A 16,512-nucleotide genomic window follows, 5' to 3' on the forward strand; every position below is an offset into this window, starting at 1 on the left:
AAGGAAGCCTGCAGTCTTAAATGTATCAGTTTATAAGATGTTTTCAGTTAGTTTTTCTTTTTTTTAATGAGACAGGATTTTGCTCTATCTCCCAGGCTGGAGTATAGTGGTGCCTTCACGGTGCTCACTGCAGCCTTGACCTCCCGGGCTCAGTGAATTCTCCCACCTCAGCCTCCCTAGTAGCTGGGACTACAGGACTGTGCCACCACACCGAGCTAATTTTCTTTGCAGTTTTTGTGGAGACAGGGTTTCACCATGTTGCCCAGGCTGGTCTCAAACTTCTGGGCTCAAGCAATCCACCCACCTTGGCTTCCCAAAGTGCTGGGATTACAGGCGTCAGCCACTGTGCCTGGCTCAGATTTTTTTTTCCTAATAATTTTTCTCCCAAAATCTCTCTTTAAGCATAAGAGGGAAATTAATTCAGAAAATCTATATCTCATTTACCAACATTTAAACTGTAGTTTCATTTGTTTGTTTAGAGACAGGGTTTCTGTCACACAGGCTAGAGTGCAATAGCATGATCAGGGCTCACTGCAGCCTTGACCTCCCTGGCTAAAACAGTCCTCCCACCTCAGCTTCCTGAAGAGCTGGGACTACAGGTGTGTACCACCAAGCCCAGCTAATTAAAACAATTTTTTTTTTTTTTTTTTAGAGACAGGGTCGCACTATGTTGCCCAAGCTGGTCTTGACCTCCTTGTTCTCTCAAAGTGGTGGAATAACAGGTGTGAGCCACCATGCCCAGCCCAGACTGATACTTTCTTAAGGGTAAGGACATCTTTGATATTCAGTATCTGCTACATAGCAAGATCCCAATAAAAGTTAAAACTGAATATGCACTTTAATAAAGAGTTTTACACATGTAAATTTTTTTTTTTTTTTTTGGGAGACTGGTTCTGGCTTTGTCACCCAGGCTGGAGTGCAGTGGTGCGATCGTGGCTCATTGAAGCCTCAACCTCCTGGGCTGAAGTGATCCTCCCACCTCAGCCTCCTGGGTAGCTGGGACCACAGGTGTGTGCCACCAAGCCTAGCTAATTTTTGTAATTTTTGTAGAGATGTGGTTTTGCCATGTTCATCAGGCTGTAAAATTTCTAACTTTATAGCATCAACAATTTCTATTCCACTAAATTCAAGAATATTATTAAGCAGTAAGTCTAAAAATGAATTGGCCACAGGTTATATATTATTGAATTTTATTTATTTTTATTTATTTAGTTTGAGACAGAGTCTTGCTCTGTCCCTCAGTCTGGAGTGCCGTGGCGTGATCTTGGCTTACTGTAACCTCTGCCTCCTGGATTCAAGTAATTCTCCTGCCTCAGCCTCCTGAGTAGCTGGGATTACAGGTGTGCACCACGACACCCAGCTAATTTTTGTATTTTTAGTAGAGGTGGGGTTTCTCCATGTTGGCCAGGTTGATCTCAAACTCCTGACCTCAAGTGATCCACTGGCCTCGGCCTCCCAAAGTGCTGGGATTACAAGCATAAGCCACCCAGCCTATTATGGAATTTTAGTATCAGGATAAAGAAATCAAGAATTTTCCCTTAAAGAAGGTTAATAAAGTAGATTAAGCTAGATTCTCCCAATTCCTCTTCTAATTATAGTATCCAGGAGCAGAAAACAGTTGTGGAAACCTTAAATGTAGGATGCAACACTTCAGAAAGGACTATTTTGATGTGCTATTCCAAAACTCCTTTTGGGGCCAGGTGTGGTGGTTCAAGCCTGTAAGTCCAGCACTTTAGGAGACTGAGACAGGAGGATCGCCTGAGGCCAGGAGTTTGAGACCAGCCTGTGCATCACAACAAAACCTCATCTCTATAAAAAGTAAAAAAATTTAGCCAGGTGTGATGGCGCATGCCTGTAGTCCCAGCAACTTGGGAGGATGAGACACGAGGAACACTTGAGCCCAGGAGTTCAAGGTTGCAGTGAGCTATGATCATGCCACTACACTCCCTCCTGGGTGACAGAGCAAGACCCCAACTCTAAAAACAAAACAAAACAAAACAAAAACAAAAAAAACATTTTAGAATTAGAAACCAAATTAGTCACCTTTGTACTCTTAGTAGTTTCTGGCATAAAATAGGTACTTGACTACTTGACAAGTGTTTGTGAAAGGAAAGTAAGGAGAGAAGGAAGGAGAGCTTGGATCTACGCTGTAAGGAAATGTGATTTAAAAGAGACAAGGCTGAATGTCTTTTTAGAGTTCCTCAGGGCTATTTCCTTCCCCTTTAACCCTCTTAAGATAGAGTTACCTGATGCAGGCTGGAATTTGGCTGGAGCAGACCCTCCCATTGGTTTAGAAGTTGATTTAGCGGGTGGAGCAGGCTTGGCTGGCATGTTAGCTTTGGCTTTCTCTAGCATGGCCAATACCTGATCTTTAGAAGTTGGCTAGAGAGACAAAATAACATAAAAAGTGAGAGGTCACATAAATGATAAAGTCATACGAAGCTTATGAACAAATCCTCTCTCGAACAAATGACTGAGCTCCTAGTTTTGAAATACCACTGAAGTAAGGAAGGCAGCACATGGTGTCAGAAGTCACACACATTATGAAGTCACACTAAGGTAGGTATCATTCTAGAAGGTCACAGTTTTCACCCCTGTGAAGTCAGCAGATTTTTACTTCTACACTGCTTAATATTTTATTTTTGCTTGTTATGATTTCAAATTGAGACTCACAGGAGGTAATATGGTTTTTTGCTCATATAAATTCATGTTTAATATATATATATATTTTTTGAGACGGAGTTTCGCTCGCTGCCCAGGCTGGAGTGCAGTGGCATGATCTCAGCTCATTGCAACCTCTGCCTCCTGGGTTCATGCAATTCTCCTGCCTCAGCCTCCCAAGTAGCTGGGATTACAGGCATGTGCCACCAAACCCGGCTAATTTTTTTGTATTTTTTGTAGAGATGGGGTTTCACCATGTTGGCCAGGCTGGCCTTGAACTCCTGACCTCAGGTGATCCACCTGCCTCAGCCTCCCAAAGTGTTGGGATTACAGGCGTGAGCCACCGTGCCTGGCCCATGTTAAATATATTTTTTAATAGCTTTTAACAGCAGTAGCAGCAACAAGAAGTAGTACCTTTAGTTTCCCAGTAGCCTTGGCCATTTTTTCATATCCTAAATGCATCATGAAGAATGGCAAAGCATCTTGGGCCTTCTTTCGCACATCTCCATTTCGATCTTCTAGGCAGGAGTAGAGATGAGGAACACAAAGGATAAGGTCTGTAGGGGTGGAACGAAGAGTAGGTAGTTTCTCAGCCAGCCAGCCCAGAAGCTGCCAAAAGAAATAAAGACTAGTTACACACTTCAAATGAAGACTGTTATCATGTATGATCTTAGGCTTACTGATTTCATTAGTCTCAAGCACTGAATTAGCTTTCACACTATAACTTTCCAATATGAAATCAGTACTTTTCATAATTCAAGAACTGTGCTATATTTAAATAATATATTCAATGATGACAATCATCTTTAAGATAAGGACACATTTCTTTGGACTATATTTGGGTATTAAATTATAAAGCTTTAATAGTTCTTAATACATCTTAAAGATGAAAAAGTTTGACTTATCTCCCTTTAGTTCTGAAAAATATTTAGCTAGAAGACCCAAAGCACTTATTGTGATCAGAAGGTTACAAATTTTACCAAGACTTCTATTTTTTGCCTTATGTTGACATTTTTTTCTATATATCCCTAAAATAGTTCATATTTGTATTTTTCATTTTTGAGACAGGGTTTCACTCCCATCACCCAGGCTGGAGGGCAATGGCATAATCTTGGCTCGCAGGCCAGTGGGATTGGCTTTAGTCATGCAGCATAATTCCTTGGAGATTTATCTGAATTGTTGCATTTACCAGCAATTTGTTCTTAATTGCTAAATAGTATTCCATGTATGGATATACAAGAGATTTGTTTAATCATTCACCTATTGAAAGGTATCTGAACTGTTTCTAGTTTTTGGCTATTATGCAGTAAAATGCTCTACCCTTGAGCTATAATCCCAGTTTTTGGCTACTATGATTGAAGTTGCTATGAATATTTGTACATATTTTTGTATGGACATAAATTTTCATTTTTCTGAAATACATGTCCAAGAGTGCAATTGCTGGCTCATATAGTAACTGCATGTTTAGTTTTATAAGAAAATGCCAAACTGTTTCCTGAAGTGGCTATACCATTTTACATTCCCAGCAGCAATGCATGACTATTTAGGTTTCTCCAGCATTTCACGTTACAATTATTTTTAATTTTAGCAATTCTGATGATTGCATAGTGATATTTCATCATAGTTTTAATTTGCATTTCCCTGGTTGCTAATAACACTGAGCATTTTTTGTTTTGTTTTTTTCTGAGATGGAGTCTTGCTCTTGTCACCCAGGCTGGAGTGCAATGGCACGATCTCAGCTCACTGCAACTTCCACCTCCCACATGCAAGCAATTCTCCTGCTTCAGCCTCCCAAGTAGCTGGGATTACAGGCGCCCGCCACCACACCTGGCTAATTTTTGTATTTTTAGTAGAGACGGGATTTCTCCATGCCGGCCAGGCTGGTCTCAAACTCCTGACCTGGTGATCTGTCGGCCTTGGCCTCCTAAAGTGTTGGGATTACAGGCGTGAGCCACCGCACAAGGCCAACACTGAGCATCTTTCATTGGCTTATTTGCCATCTGTGTATTCTCTCCAGTGAAACATTTGTTTGTGTCTTTTGTCCCATTTTCTATTTTTAAAAAATTTTTCCCCTAAAACAGGCTTGGCCATGGATACCCATTTTCTGATTTTTCTGTTGTTGTTACTATTGAGTTTTTTGAGTTCTTTGTATATTCTAGATACCAGTCCGTTATTGGATACTGGCTTACAAATCTTTTCTGTTGTTCTGTAGCTTGTTTTGTTATTTTCATGTGGTTTTTTTTGCAGAGTAAAAGTTTTTAATTTTCACGTAGTCCAATTTGTCAACTTGACTTTTATGGATTATGGTTTTGGTTTTAAGTCTAAGAATTCTATGCCAGCCTTACATCCTGGAGATTTTCTAGTTTGCCCTTAAAAGTTCAATAGTTTTATGTTTTACATTTAAGTCCATAATCTGTTTTGAGACAGTGAGGTTTAGGGTGAGGTTCATTTTTTTGTTTATGGATGTTCAATTGCTCCAGAATCATTTGTTGAAAAGACTATACTTCCTCCATGGAATCAGTTTGTAGCTTTGTAAAAAATTAGTTGATCATATTAGTGTGGGTCTATTTCTGGGTTCTTTCTGTTGTTCCAATGATTTATGTGTCTATCTCCACCCCATTCTCCTACTACCACTATCACAGTGTCTTGATTACATTAGCAACATAGTAAGCTAATTGTAAAGTGATTCCTCCTTTTTTTGTTTGTTTTTGAGACGGAGTCTTGCTCTGTCACTCAGGCTGGAGTGCAGTGGCACGATCTTGGCTCACTGCAACCTCTGCCTCCCGGGTTCAAGTGATTCTCCTGCCTCAGCCTCTCAAGTAGCTGGGACTACAGGCTCATGCCACCACGCCCAGCTAATTTTTGTAGTTTTGGTAGAGATGGGGTTTCACCATGTTTGCCAGGATGGTCTCGATCTCTTGACCTCATGATCTGCCTGCCTTGGCCTTCCAAAGTGATGGGATTACAGGTGTGAGCCACCGTGCCTGGCCCTCACCATTAAGTTTCATGTTCTCTGTAGAGGTTGTTATGCAGATGCTTATATCAAGTTGAGGTAATTCTCTTTCATTACTAACTTGCTGAGAGTTTTTAATCATGAACGCATGTTGGATATGTCAAATGCCTTTTTTCCATCAATTGATATAATCACGAATTTTGTTATTCTGTTATGATTACTCTGATGGATTTCTGAATGATTTTTTTTTTTTTTTGAGACGAGTTTTGCTTTTGTTGTCCAGGCTGGAGTGCAATGACGTGATCTCGGCTCACTGCAACCTCCGCCTCCCGGGTTCAAGTGATTCTCCTGTCTCAGCCTCCGGAGTAGCTGGGATTAGAGGCGCCCGCCACCACGCCTGGCTAATTTTTCTATTTTTGGTAGAGACGGGGTTTCATCATGTTGCCAGACTGGTCTCGAACTCCTGACCTCAGGTGATCTACCCACCTTGGCCTCCCAGAGTGCTGGGATTACAGGCGTGAGCCACCACAACTGGCTTATTTATTTATTTATTTTTTTGAGATGAAATCTTTCTCTATTACCCAGGCTGGAGTGCAGTGGCGTGATCTCAGCTCACCGCAACCTCTGCCTCCTGGATTCAAGCGATTCTCCTGCCTCAGCCTCCCAAGTAGCTGGGATTATAGGCCCGCACCACCACACCCAGCTAATTTTTTGTATTTTTAGTAGAGATGGGGTTTCACCATGTTGGGCAGGCTGGTCTCCAACTCCTGACCTCAAGTGATCTGCTCGCCTCAGCCTCCCAAAGTGCTGGGATTACAGGCATGAGTCATTGCACCCAGCCTCTATTTTTATGTTTGATTAAAACCTCTGATTTTCATAAGAGCTATTTATGACAAACCCACAGCCAATATTACACTGAATGGGCAAAAGCTGCATGGATTTCCTTTGAAAACCAGCATAAGACAAGGATGCCCTCTCTCACCACTCCTATTCAACATAGTATTGGAAGTCCTAGCCAGGGCAATCAGGCAAGAGAAAGAAATAAGGGTATTCAAATAGGAAGAGAGGAAGTCAAATTGTCTCTGTTTGCAGATGAACATGATTGTATATTTGCAAAACCCCATCCTCTCAGCCCAAGAACTCCTTAAGCTGATAAGCAACTTCTCAGGATACAAAATCAATGTGCAAAAATCACAAGCATTCCTATACACCAATAATGGACAGAAAGCCAAATCATGAGCAAATTCCCATTCACAACTGCTACAAAGAGAATAAAATACCTAGGAATACCTCTTCAAGGAGAACTACAAACCACTAATCAACGAAATAAGAGAGGACACAAATTGAAGAACATTCCATGCTCATGGATAGGAATAATCAGTCTCATGAAAATGGCCATATTGTCCAAAGTAATTTACAGATTCAATGCTATTCCCATCAAGCTACCATTGACTCTCTTCACAGAATTAGAAAAAAACTACTTTAAATTTCATAAGGAACCAAAAAAGAGCCTGTATAGCCAAAACAATCCTAAGTAAAAAGAACAACGCTGGAGGCATCATGCTACCTGACTTCAAACTATACTACAAGGCTACAGTAACAAAAACAGCATGATACTGGTACCAAAACAGATATATAGACCAATGGAACACAACAGAGGCCTCAGAAGTAACAGCACACATCTACAACCATCTGATCTCTGACAAACCTAACAAAAACAAGCAATGGGGAAAGGATTCACTATTTAAAAAATGGTATTGGGAAAACTGGCTAGCCATATGCAGAAAACTGAAACTGGACCCCTTCCTTACACCTTATACAAAAATTAACTCAAGATGAATTAAAGATTTAAACCTAAGACTTCAAATCATAAAAACCCTAGAAGAAAACCTAGAATACCATTCAGGACATAGGCATGGGCAAAGACTTCATGACTAAAACACCAAAAGCAATGGCAACAAAAGCCAAAATTGACAAATGGAATCTAATTAAACTAAACAGTTCCTGCACAGCAAAAGAAACTATCATCAGAGTGAACAGGCAACCTACAGAATGAGAGAAAATTTTTGCAATCTCCCCATCTGACAAAGGGCTAATATCCAGAATCTACAAGGAACTTAAACAAATTTACAAGAAAAAAAACAAACAACCCCATCAAAAAGTGGGCAAAGGATATGAACAGAAATTTTCAAAAGAAGACATTTATGTGGCCAACAAACATATGAAAAAAAAGATCATCACTGGTCATTAGAGAAATGCAAATCAAAACACAATGAGATACCATCTCACGCCAGTTAGAATGGCGATCATTAAAAAGTCAGGAAACAACAGATGCTGGAGAGGATGTGGAGAAATAGGAACCACTTTTACACTGTTGGTTGGAGTGTAAATTAGTTCAACCATTGTGGAAGACCATTGTGGCAATTCTTCAAGGATCCAGAACTAGAAATACCATTTGACCCAGTAATCCCATTACTGGGTAATACCCAAAGGATTATAAATCATTCTACTATAAAGACACATGCATATGTATGTTTACTGCAGCACTATTCACAATAGCAAAGACTCGGAACCAACCCAAATGCCCATCATGTTAGACTGGATAAAGAAAATATGGCACATATACACCATGGAATACTATGCAACCATAAGAAAAGATTGAGTTCATGTCCTTTGCAGGGACATGGATGAAGCTGGAAACCATCATTCTCAGCAAACTAACATAGGAACAGAAAACCAAACACTGCAATTTCTCACTCTTAAGTGGGAGTTGAACAATGAGAACATATGGGCACAGGGAGGGGAACATCACACACTGGGGCCTGTCGGGGGTTGGGGGGGCAAGGGGAGGGACAGTATTAGGAGAAATACCTAATGAAGATGACGGATTGATGGATGCAGCAAACCATCATGGCACATGTATACCTATGTAACAAACCTGCATGTTCTGCACATGTATCCCAGAACTTAAAGTATAATTAAAAAAACAAAAAACACAAAACCTCTGATTTTATCATTTAAATGTTTAAGAAAAGGGAAAAATTCCACAAAAAGCCTAGTCCTCTAGAAAGTGTTATTGATAAAGAAGCATGTGAAAGGAAGAAAATGGAAGCACATGAATATAAAGGCCCCAGGAATGTGGTTTCATTTTATTAATTGTTTTATAATGAAACTCATTCTAACCATAAATGCGTATTTATCAGACAGGCCCAAGCCCCTATGGAAGTAAATGACATGAGTAATGCACACGATTGATTAATTTATGATACTAACCTCTTGCCTCAAGAAAGGATTTTCCTTTTTGAGCTCTTCAGAAAGATCTTCTCCTTCCAGCCATTCCTTCATGCCAGTCTGTTCTGCCCAAGCATTTACAGTCGCTAGGGCAGCAGCTCGAACATTGTTCTAAATGGAGAAGATAATCAGCAAAAATAATATCTACCACAGTTTGGAGGTAGGGGGTAATCACTGTTGCTTTATGAACATGAACAATGGAGGGTTCTCTAAGGCCCACATGAACATACATGAAGCCATCTTCTCTAAAACAGAAACTAGTTCTATGATTGTACTAAAATTCCAAAGTAAAGTAGAAATATAAAACTCCAAATTGTAAAACTTGTGTACTCAGTTAATCAGGGAAAACAGTGAGTGATCTGGGCATAAAATATCATGTAAGAATAAACTCCTATATTTTGCTTCCTGAAAAGCTGCGGGCATTTACGTCTATGTCTGTCTACTAAAGAATGAAATTCTAAATGTTAAAGACAACATAATGGTTAAGACTGAAATTGCTAATAAACTGATTGAAAATTAGTTATGTTTTTATATTAATTTACATTAATATTAAAATAGCACAAATTATATTAAATTAAATAAAGTTCCTCAAGTTAAATAAATTATACATTATATTCAAATATTTAGTCTAGGGCTAAACATTGTAACCTTCAATGATATTTCAGTGACTTCTAGGACTATGAAACTACAAATATCTTGCTGAGCTACTAGAAGATCCCACTCTAACAGTTCAGAAAAATAAAAGTAGAAAATAACTTAATGAACTCCAAATTCACGTCTTTATTCACTATAGCAAAATGTTACACAATTATGTTATAATCATAATAGCAACCATTTGTTGTGTGCATACTATATGAAACAGGCACAATAAAATGTACCTTACATACAGACTCATTTAATTCTGTAAGAAAGAAATATCACAGATAAAGAAACTGACCCTCAATGAAGATAGCTTATCTAAAAGTCACAAAACTAGTAAGTGATATCTGGTCACCTTAATCCTGCCTGGAAGATAAAAATGTTTACTGTTTTTCTTCTAATATTTCCATCTTTATAAAGTTTATAAGGTCTTTACATTACTCTAAAAAGAGAATTATCTTTAACCCAAGAATATGGCTGGCCTATTCCAGAATGGAGCCGTGGTGAAAAGAGTTAGGTTTACCTTGCTGTCTCCAAGGACTGTGATGATAGGGATGCCTAAATTTTTTACATGTTGCTTAATATTTGGGCCCATGGCTACTGCCAGTTGTTGCAGGATATTCAATGTTTGCTGTACCTGAGTGAAAAGAGCCAATACTTTATGTTGAAACCATAAGCAAGTTGTGTGCAAACTTCCGTAAATTTGCTGCTATACTGTCAATACAGCAGGATATTTCTGGCCTACTCAAGAGACAGAGACATTGGCTTGTCATGCTATTCTACTTAGATTATTCTAATTATTTTGTAGGCAGTGGCCTCTCTTTTTATCATCAGTTCGTAAAACTAGATTATCAGAATTTTAGACCAGAGATTATGGTACTTTACAACTTTAAGGTAAAACCTAGTTTATGGAAATCCTGATATAAAAATCCACATTTAAAAATAAGAAATTATTATGTTTATGTATATTACAAGCAGTTTTATACAAATATATTCAATACTGGATTTCTGCAAAAAGCAAATTCTGACTCATAAAAATTTGATGAATAAATCTGCCAACTACCATCATATCTTGAGATACACTTAATAAATTAAAGGCAGCTATTTCTAGTTCAAAGCAAAGTAATCACTTAGTTTTTGCTAGTGAAGGCTACACTGAAAACGTAACTCCTGCAGCAGTGGGGAGGGAAGATAAAAAGAAGAGTCGTATGCTCTACATACCAAGATTTTATTTGAATCATTGAGTCGACCCTTCAAGGCAGTTGGAAGTTCACCTATATTCGGTTGGATAAATTTTGCTTCATTGATAATACCTGCCACTTCATCTAGGCCTTCTTTCCTAATCTTCCAATTCTTATCACCAATCTTAGATACCAACTCTGAAGTGATTTTATCACTGAAAAACAGAAAATAACCTTTAATTCCAGACTCCAAAAAAATGATGATATCACATAAGTTCCCCTCACTGAATTCAAAAAGAACATTCAGAATTCAATACAATGAATGAAATAAACCATTTCACAGACTGGAACCTACCTGATCTCCGTCCTCGGCAAAAGATCAACGACATCATTGCTCCCATCATCTGGTTCATCTCCATCTTCTCCTTCATCTGTACCACTTGTGCTATGCTTGGAAATTCCCCTGGTTGGAGCAGGTGGGCTTTGTCCCTGCATCTATACACAAATGAATGAGTAAGGGTCATGAAATTTATATAATAGGATATGGGAACAAACAAATTAGAGAGGGTGCCCGTGTCAAACTCTCATTCCTTTATAATACCTATTTACACAGTAGTTAATTTGACTGCTACCTAGATTACAATTTTGAGACTACATGTCAAAAGGTATTTTTATACAAAACCTACTAGAAGGCGAGGTGCGGTGGCTCACACTTATAATCCCAGTACTTTGGGAGGCCAAGGCGGGTGGATCATCTGAGGTCAGGAGTTCGAGACCAGCCTGGCTGACATGGTGAAACCTCATCTATACTAAAAGTACAAAAATTAGCAGGGTGTGGTGGTGCACACCTGTGGTCCTAGTTACTAGAGAGGCTGATGCAGGATAATCACTTGAACCCAGGAGGAATAGGTTGCAGTGAGCTGAGATTGCCCACTGCACTCCAGCCTGGGTGACAGAGCCAGATTCTGTCTCAAAAACAAAACAAAACAAAACAAAACATTCCCCCAAAACTCGTTAGAATTATGAAGCTGTCTTTTGACTTATATACTCAAGACAATACAGAGCAAGTGTACCAACACTCAGCAATTTCAATTAGAAATATTATTTGAGGGGGTCTTTTTTTTTTTTAAGACGGAATCTTGCTCTGTCGCCCAGGCTGGAGTGCAGTGGCGTGATCTCGGCTTACTGCAAGCTTCGCCTCCCAGGTTCACGCCATTCTCCTGCCTCAGCCTCCCCAGTAGCTGGGACTACAAGCGCCTGCCACCATGCCCGGCTAATTTTTTGTATTTTTAGTAGAGACGGGGTTTCACTGTGTTAGCCAGGATGGTCTCCATCTCCTGACCTCATGATCCGCCCACCTTGGCCTCCCAAAGTGCTGCAATTACAGGCATGAGACACCGCACCTGGCCGAGGAGGGTCAAGTTTTTAAATTTATGTTTTTATTTTAAATTTTTAAAAAATGTTATATTTGGCCAGGAGCAGTGATTCACGCCTGTAATCCCAACACTTTGGGAGGCTGAGGTGGGAGGAGTGCTTGAGTCCAGGAGCTCAAGACCATCCTGGGCAACAAAGGGAGACCCTGTCTCTACAAAAAATTTTAAAAATTAGCTGAGCGTGATGCATGTGGCTCCAGCAACTTGGGAGCTAAGGCAGGAGGACCACTTGAGCCTGGGAGGTTGAGGCTGCAGTGGGACATGATTGTGCCAATGCACTCCAGCCTGGGTGACAGAGTAAGACCCTGTCTCTAAACAAAATTAAATAAACTTATATTTAATGTACTTTTTGACCAGGTAATACATTTACAACATTTGACATTGTATCAAAGAACGTAAAGAGAAAAATCTCCCATTCTATACCATAGCTACCTAGTTATCTTCCTCATAGATAAAATCATCGGTTGGTTGTGGTGGCTAACACCTGTGATTACAGCATTTTGGGAGGCCAAGATGGGCAGGTCACCAGAGGTCAGGAGTTTGAGACCAGCCTAGCCAACATGGTAGAACCTCGTATCTACTAAAAATACAACAATTAGCCTGGCATAGTGGCGCATGCCTGTAATCCCAGCTTCCCAGCTGAGGAGGCTGAGGCAGAAGAATTGCTTGAACCCGGAAGGTAGAGGTTGGAATAAGCCCAGGAAGCGCCACTGTACTCAAGCCTGGGCAACAAGAGCGAAATTCCATCTCAAACAACCAAACAAAACAACCCAAAAACAAAACAGACAAACAAACAAACAAAAAAATTTCTTTTTTTTTTCTTTTTGAGACAGAGTCCTGCTCTGTCACCCAGACTAGAGTGCAGTCGCATGATCTTGGCTCATTGCAACCTGTGTCTCCCGGGTTCAAGTGATTCTTATGCCTCAGCCTCCTAAGTAGCTGGATTCCAGGGCATACCACCACACTTGGCTGAATTTTTTTTTTGTTTGAGACAGAGTCTCGTTCTCTTGCCCAGGCTGGAGTGCAGTGGGGCAATCTCAGCTCACTTCAAGCTCCGTCTCCCGGGTTCACGCCATTCTCCTCCCGAGTAGCTGGGACTACAGGCGCCTGCCACCACGCCCGGCTAATTTTTTGTATTTTTAGTAGAGATGGTGTTTCACCATGTTAGCCAGGATGGTCTTGATCTCCTGAACTCATGATCCACCCACCTCGGCCTCCCAAAGTGCTGGGATTACAGGTGTGAGCCACGGCGCCCAGCCACTCGGCTGATTTTTGTATTTTTAGTAGAGATGGAGTTTCGCCATATTGGCCAGGCTGGTCTCAAACTCCTGACCTCAAGTGATCTGCCTGCCTCAGCCTCCCAAAGTGATGGGATTATAGGCATGAGCCACCAAGCCCGGCCAAAATCATCAATTTCTTATGAACTCTTCCAGGGATACTTTATTGTGCATAAAAGCAAATACATATTCTTCATTCCAGAAAGACGGAGTCTCAGTATGTTGCCCAGGCTGGCATGCAGTGACTATTCTAATTGTGATCCCACTACTGATCTGATCTGCATGGGAGTTTTGATGTGCTGTTTCTTTCTTTCTTTTTTTTTTCTTTTTCTTTTGAGAAAAGGTCTGTCTCTCTGGCCTAGGCTCGAGTACAGTGGTACAAACATGGTTCACTGGAGCCTCAACCTCCTGGGCTCAGGTGATCCTCCCACTTTGGCTTCCTGTGTAGCTGGGACCACAGGCATGTGCCACTATGCCTGGCTAATTTTTTGATTTTTTTTTTTTTTTTTTTTGTAGAGACAAGGTCTCATTTTGTTGCCCAGGCTGGTCTTAAACTCCTGGGCTCAGGGGATCCTCCTGCCTTGGCCTCCCAAAGTGCTGGGATTATAGGCATGAACCACTGCACCTGGCTGACCTGTTCTGTTTCTGATCTGGGCCAGTTCACCTCTCCTTGGGCAACCTGGTGGCCTCAGCTCCTGGGAGGTCACAATACTAATGCTGAACTTACTGTGGACACCCAACTGGCATAGCACACTACAGCCCCCAAAACATCTGCGCTTAAGCAATCCTCCTTCCTCAGTCTCCTGAGTAGCTGGGACTACAGGTATGCACCACCACACCCAACAGTTTAGTCTTAATTAATGAGATTCTCAAGTCCGCTAACAGATTGCATCATTTGTGGAAATTTTACCTTCTCAAATTCTGCATCTATCTGGGATAGGAGGGCAGGTTTCTCATCCTCAAAGAACATTCGCAAAGAGGGACCAACATACAGATACATCACGCCAAGCAGGGTTATGGCAGCAGTCCTCACAGCCTGCCAGACAGAAGAAAAAGAACTTTTTAAATCACAAAGATGGCAATAATAACTTTTTAAATCACAAAGATGGCAATACTGCCCTATATATGTTGTTATGTACTCACTGGGTTTGTTGCAGCAAGAGCTGTCTTCACATTGCTAATGAAAGCTTTGACATTCAACCTAGAAGAAACACTTAGAATTAAAAGCAAACAAATGAAACCCTCAAAATACTCAATAGAGTTTTATAAAGCCAGACTCTAGGACTGGCTTCCTTTGGCAAAGTTCTCACTTTTTCTCTTCCTACACTAACTTTATTTTATTTTGTTTTATTTATTTGAGACACAGTCTTGTTCTGTAACCTAGGCTGGAGTACAGTACATGATAGCTCACTGCAACCTCTGCCTCTCTGGTTCAAGCAATTCTCATGCTTCAGCCTCCTGAGGAGCTGAGATTACAGGTGTGCAACACCACACCCAGCTAATTTTTTGTTTGTTTGTTTTTAGTAGAGACGGGGTTTCACCGTGTTGGCCAGGCTGGTCTCACACTCCTTACCTCAAGTGATCTGCCTGCCTCAGCCTCCCAAAGTGCTGGGATTACAGGCTTGAGCTACAGCACTCAGCCTCCTAAACTAACTTTAAAGTGAGCTTTGAATACTATCTATATGCTGACAATCCTTTCATGCTTAAATACAACTCTTAAATCCAATCTTGAACTCTCTCCTGAACTCCAGATTCACATCATCCAGCTGCCTTTGTGATATTTCCATTTGTATACCTGGAAGACACCCTACATCTAATATGTTGAAACCAAACTCCTGATTGTCCTCACTCCAATCCCAAAATCTGTTCCTCCCAGTCTTCTCCACCTCAGTGAAGAGCCACATTTTTCTTCCAGTTGCTCAGGCTATCCTTGACTTTTTGAAGTTATCCCTGACTTGTCTCTCTCTTATATCCTGTTCTGTTCTACTTTTTAAACATCTTTATCAGTTAAAACACTTCCACTTCTACAGTCTATGTCCAAGCCACCAGAATTTCTCGACAGAATTATTCCAATAGCCTACTAATTCGTCTTCCTGTCTTTGATCTCCTGTTTTCTCTGACAATAGTCAGAATATGAACCCGTTACTCTTCTGCTTAAAAATCCCCTAATGCCTTCCCAACTTACTCAAAATGTTGAGGCCCCATATGACCTGGCCCCCTATTCTTTCTCCAGCTTTATCTTCTACCACTTCCTACCCACTCACTCATTGTCCTATAGCTACATTCTGAAGGAAATACACTCCTTGCTATTTTAAATGTATCACATGTGCTTCTACCACAGAGCTTTTGGCATTTGCTCTTCCCTTGGTCTAGAATGCTCCTCTCTGATTATCACAGCTTGCTCTCTCATATCCTGGTCTCTGCTCAAATGTCTTTTTTTCAGGAAGAACTCTTCAACTACTATATAGAAAACAACACCATCTAAACTATACCACATTATTCCATTTAACCCCTCATCCTGCTTTACATAAACATATATATGTAAATATATATATATCTCTATTTTTTGAGATGGAGTTTTGTTCTTGTTGCCCAGGCTGGAGAGCAATGGCATGATCTTGGCTCACTGCAACCTCCGCCTCCTGGGTTCAAGTGATTCTCCTGCCTCAGCCTCCTGAGTAGCTGGGATTACAGGCATGTGCCACCACACCCAGCTAATTTTGTATTTTTAGGAGAAGTGGGGTTTCTCCATGTTGGTCAGGTTGGTCTCGAACTCCTGACTTCAGGTCATCTGCCTGCCTCAGCCTCCCATAAGTTCTGGGATTACAAGCATGAGCCACCGCACCTGGCCTGCCTGCCTCTCTGTCTCTCTTTTTATATATATATATGTACTGTTTATTACCTATCTTTCTTTATTCAAACGTAACTCCCATGAAACAGAACTTTAATTTCACTCACGATGTATTCTGAAGGACTGGAACAAACAATCGGAACACTGTAATAGCCAATATGTAATTGTTTAATACATGAATAAATGAAAGATCGTAACAAAAAAGAGGAAAATATGTGGCTTTTAT

At 40.6% G+C, this 16,512-nt stretch overlaps 1 protein-coding gene across 6 annotated transcripts in view; it reads right to left on the reverse strand.

The window, feature by feature from the left end:
• Nucleotides 1-16,512, reverse strand: part of CKAP5 (cytoskeleton associated protein 5) — a 99,216-nt gene that overhangs the window by 25,309 nt on the left and 57,395 nt on the right. For all 6 annotated transcript variants that reach the window (XM_021925834.1, XM_021925829.1, XM_021925832.1 and 3 more), the window contains exons 19-26: nucleotides 14,579-14,636; nucleotides 14,346-14,471; nucleotides 11,081-11,220; nucleotides 10,766-10,940; nucleotides 10,068-10,181; nucleotides 8,888-9,016; nucleotides 3,076-3,270; nucleotides 2,247-2,382 (exon numbers count right to left, since the gene is read on the reverse strand). In XM_021925834.1, coding sequence (XP_021781526.1) covers nucleotides 2,247-2,382; nucleotides 3,076-3,270; nucleotides 8,888-9,016; nucleotides 10,068-10,181; nucleotides 10,766-10,940; nucleotides 11,081-11,220; nucleotides 14,346-14,471; nucleotides 14,579-14,636 — 1,073 coding nt within the window. The remainder of the gene's footprint in view (nucleotides 1-2,246; nucleotides 2,383-3,075; nucleotides 3,271-8,887; nucleotides 9,017-10,067; nucleotides 10,182-10,765; nucleotides 10,941-11,080; nucleotides 11,221-14,345; nucleotides 14,472-14,578; nucleotides 14,637-16,512) is intronic.

This window comes from Papio anubis, chromosome 12 (assembly GCF_008728515.1).
Source record: "Papio anubis isolate 15944 chromosome 12, Panubis1.0, whole genome shotgun sequence".
Classification (NCBI taxonomy): domain Eukaryota; kingdom Metazoa; phylum Chordata; class Mammalia; order Primates; family Cercopithecidae; genus Papio; species Papio anubis.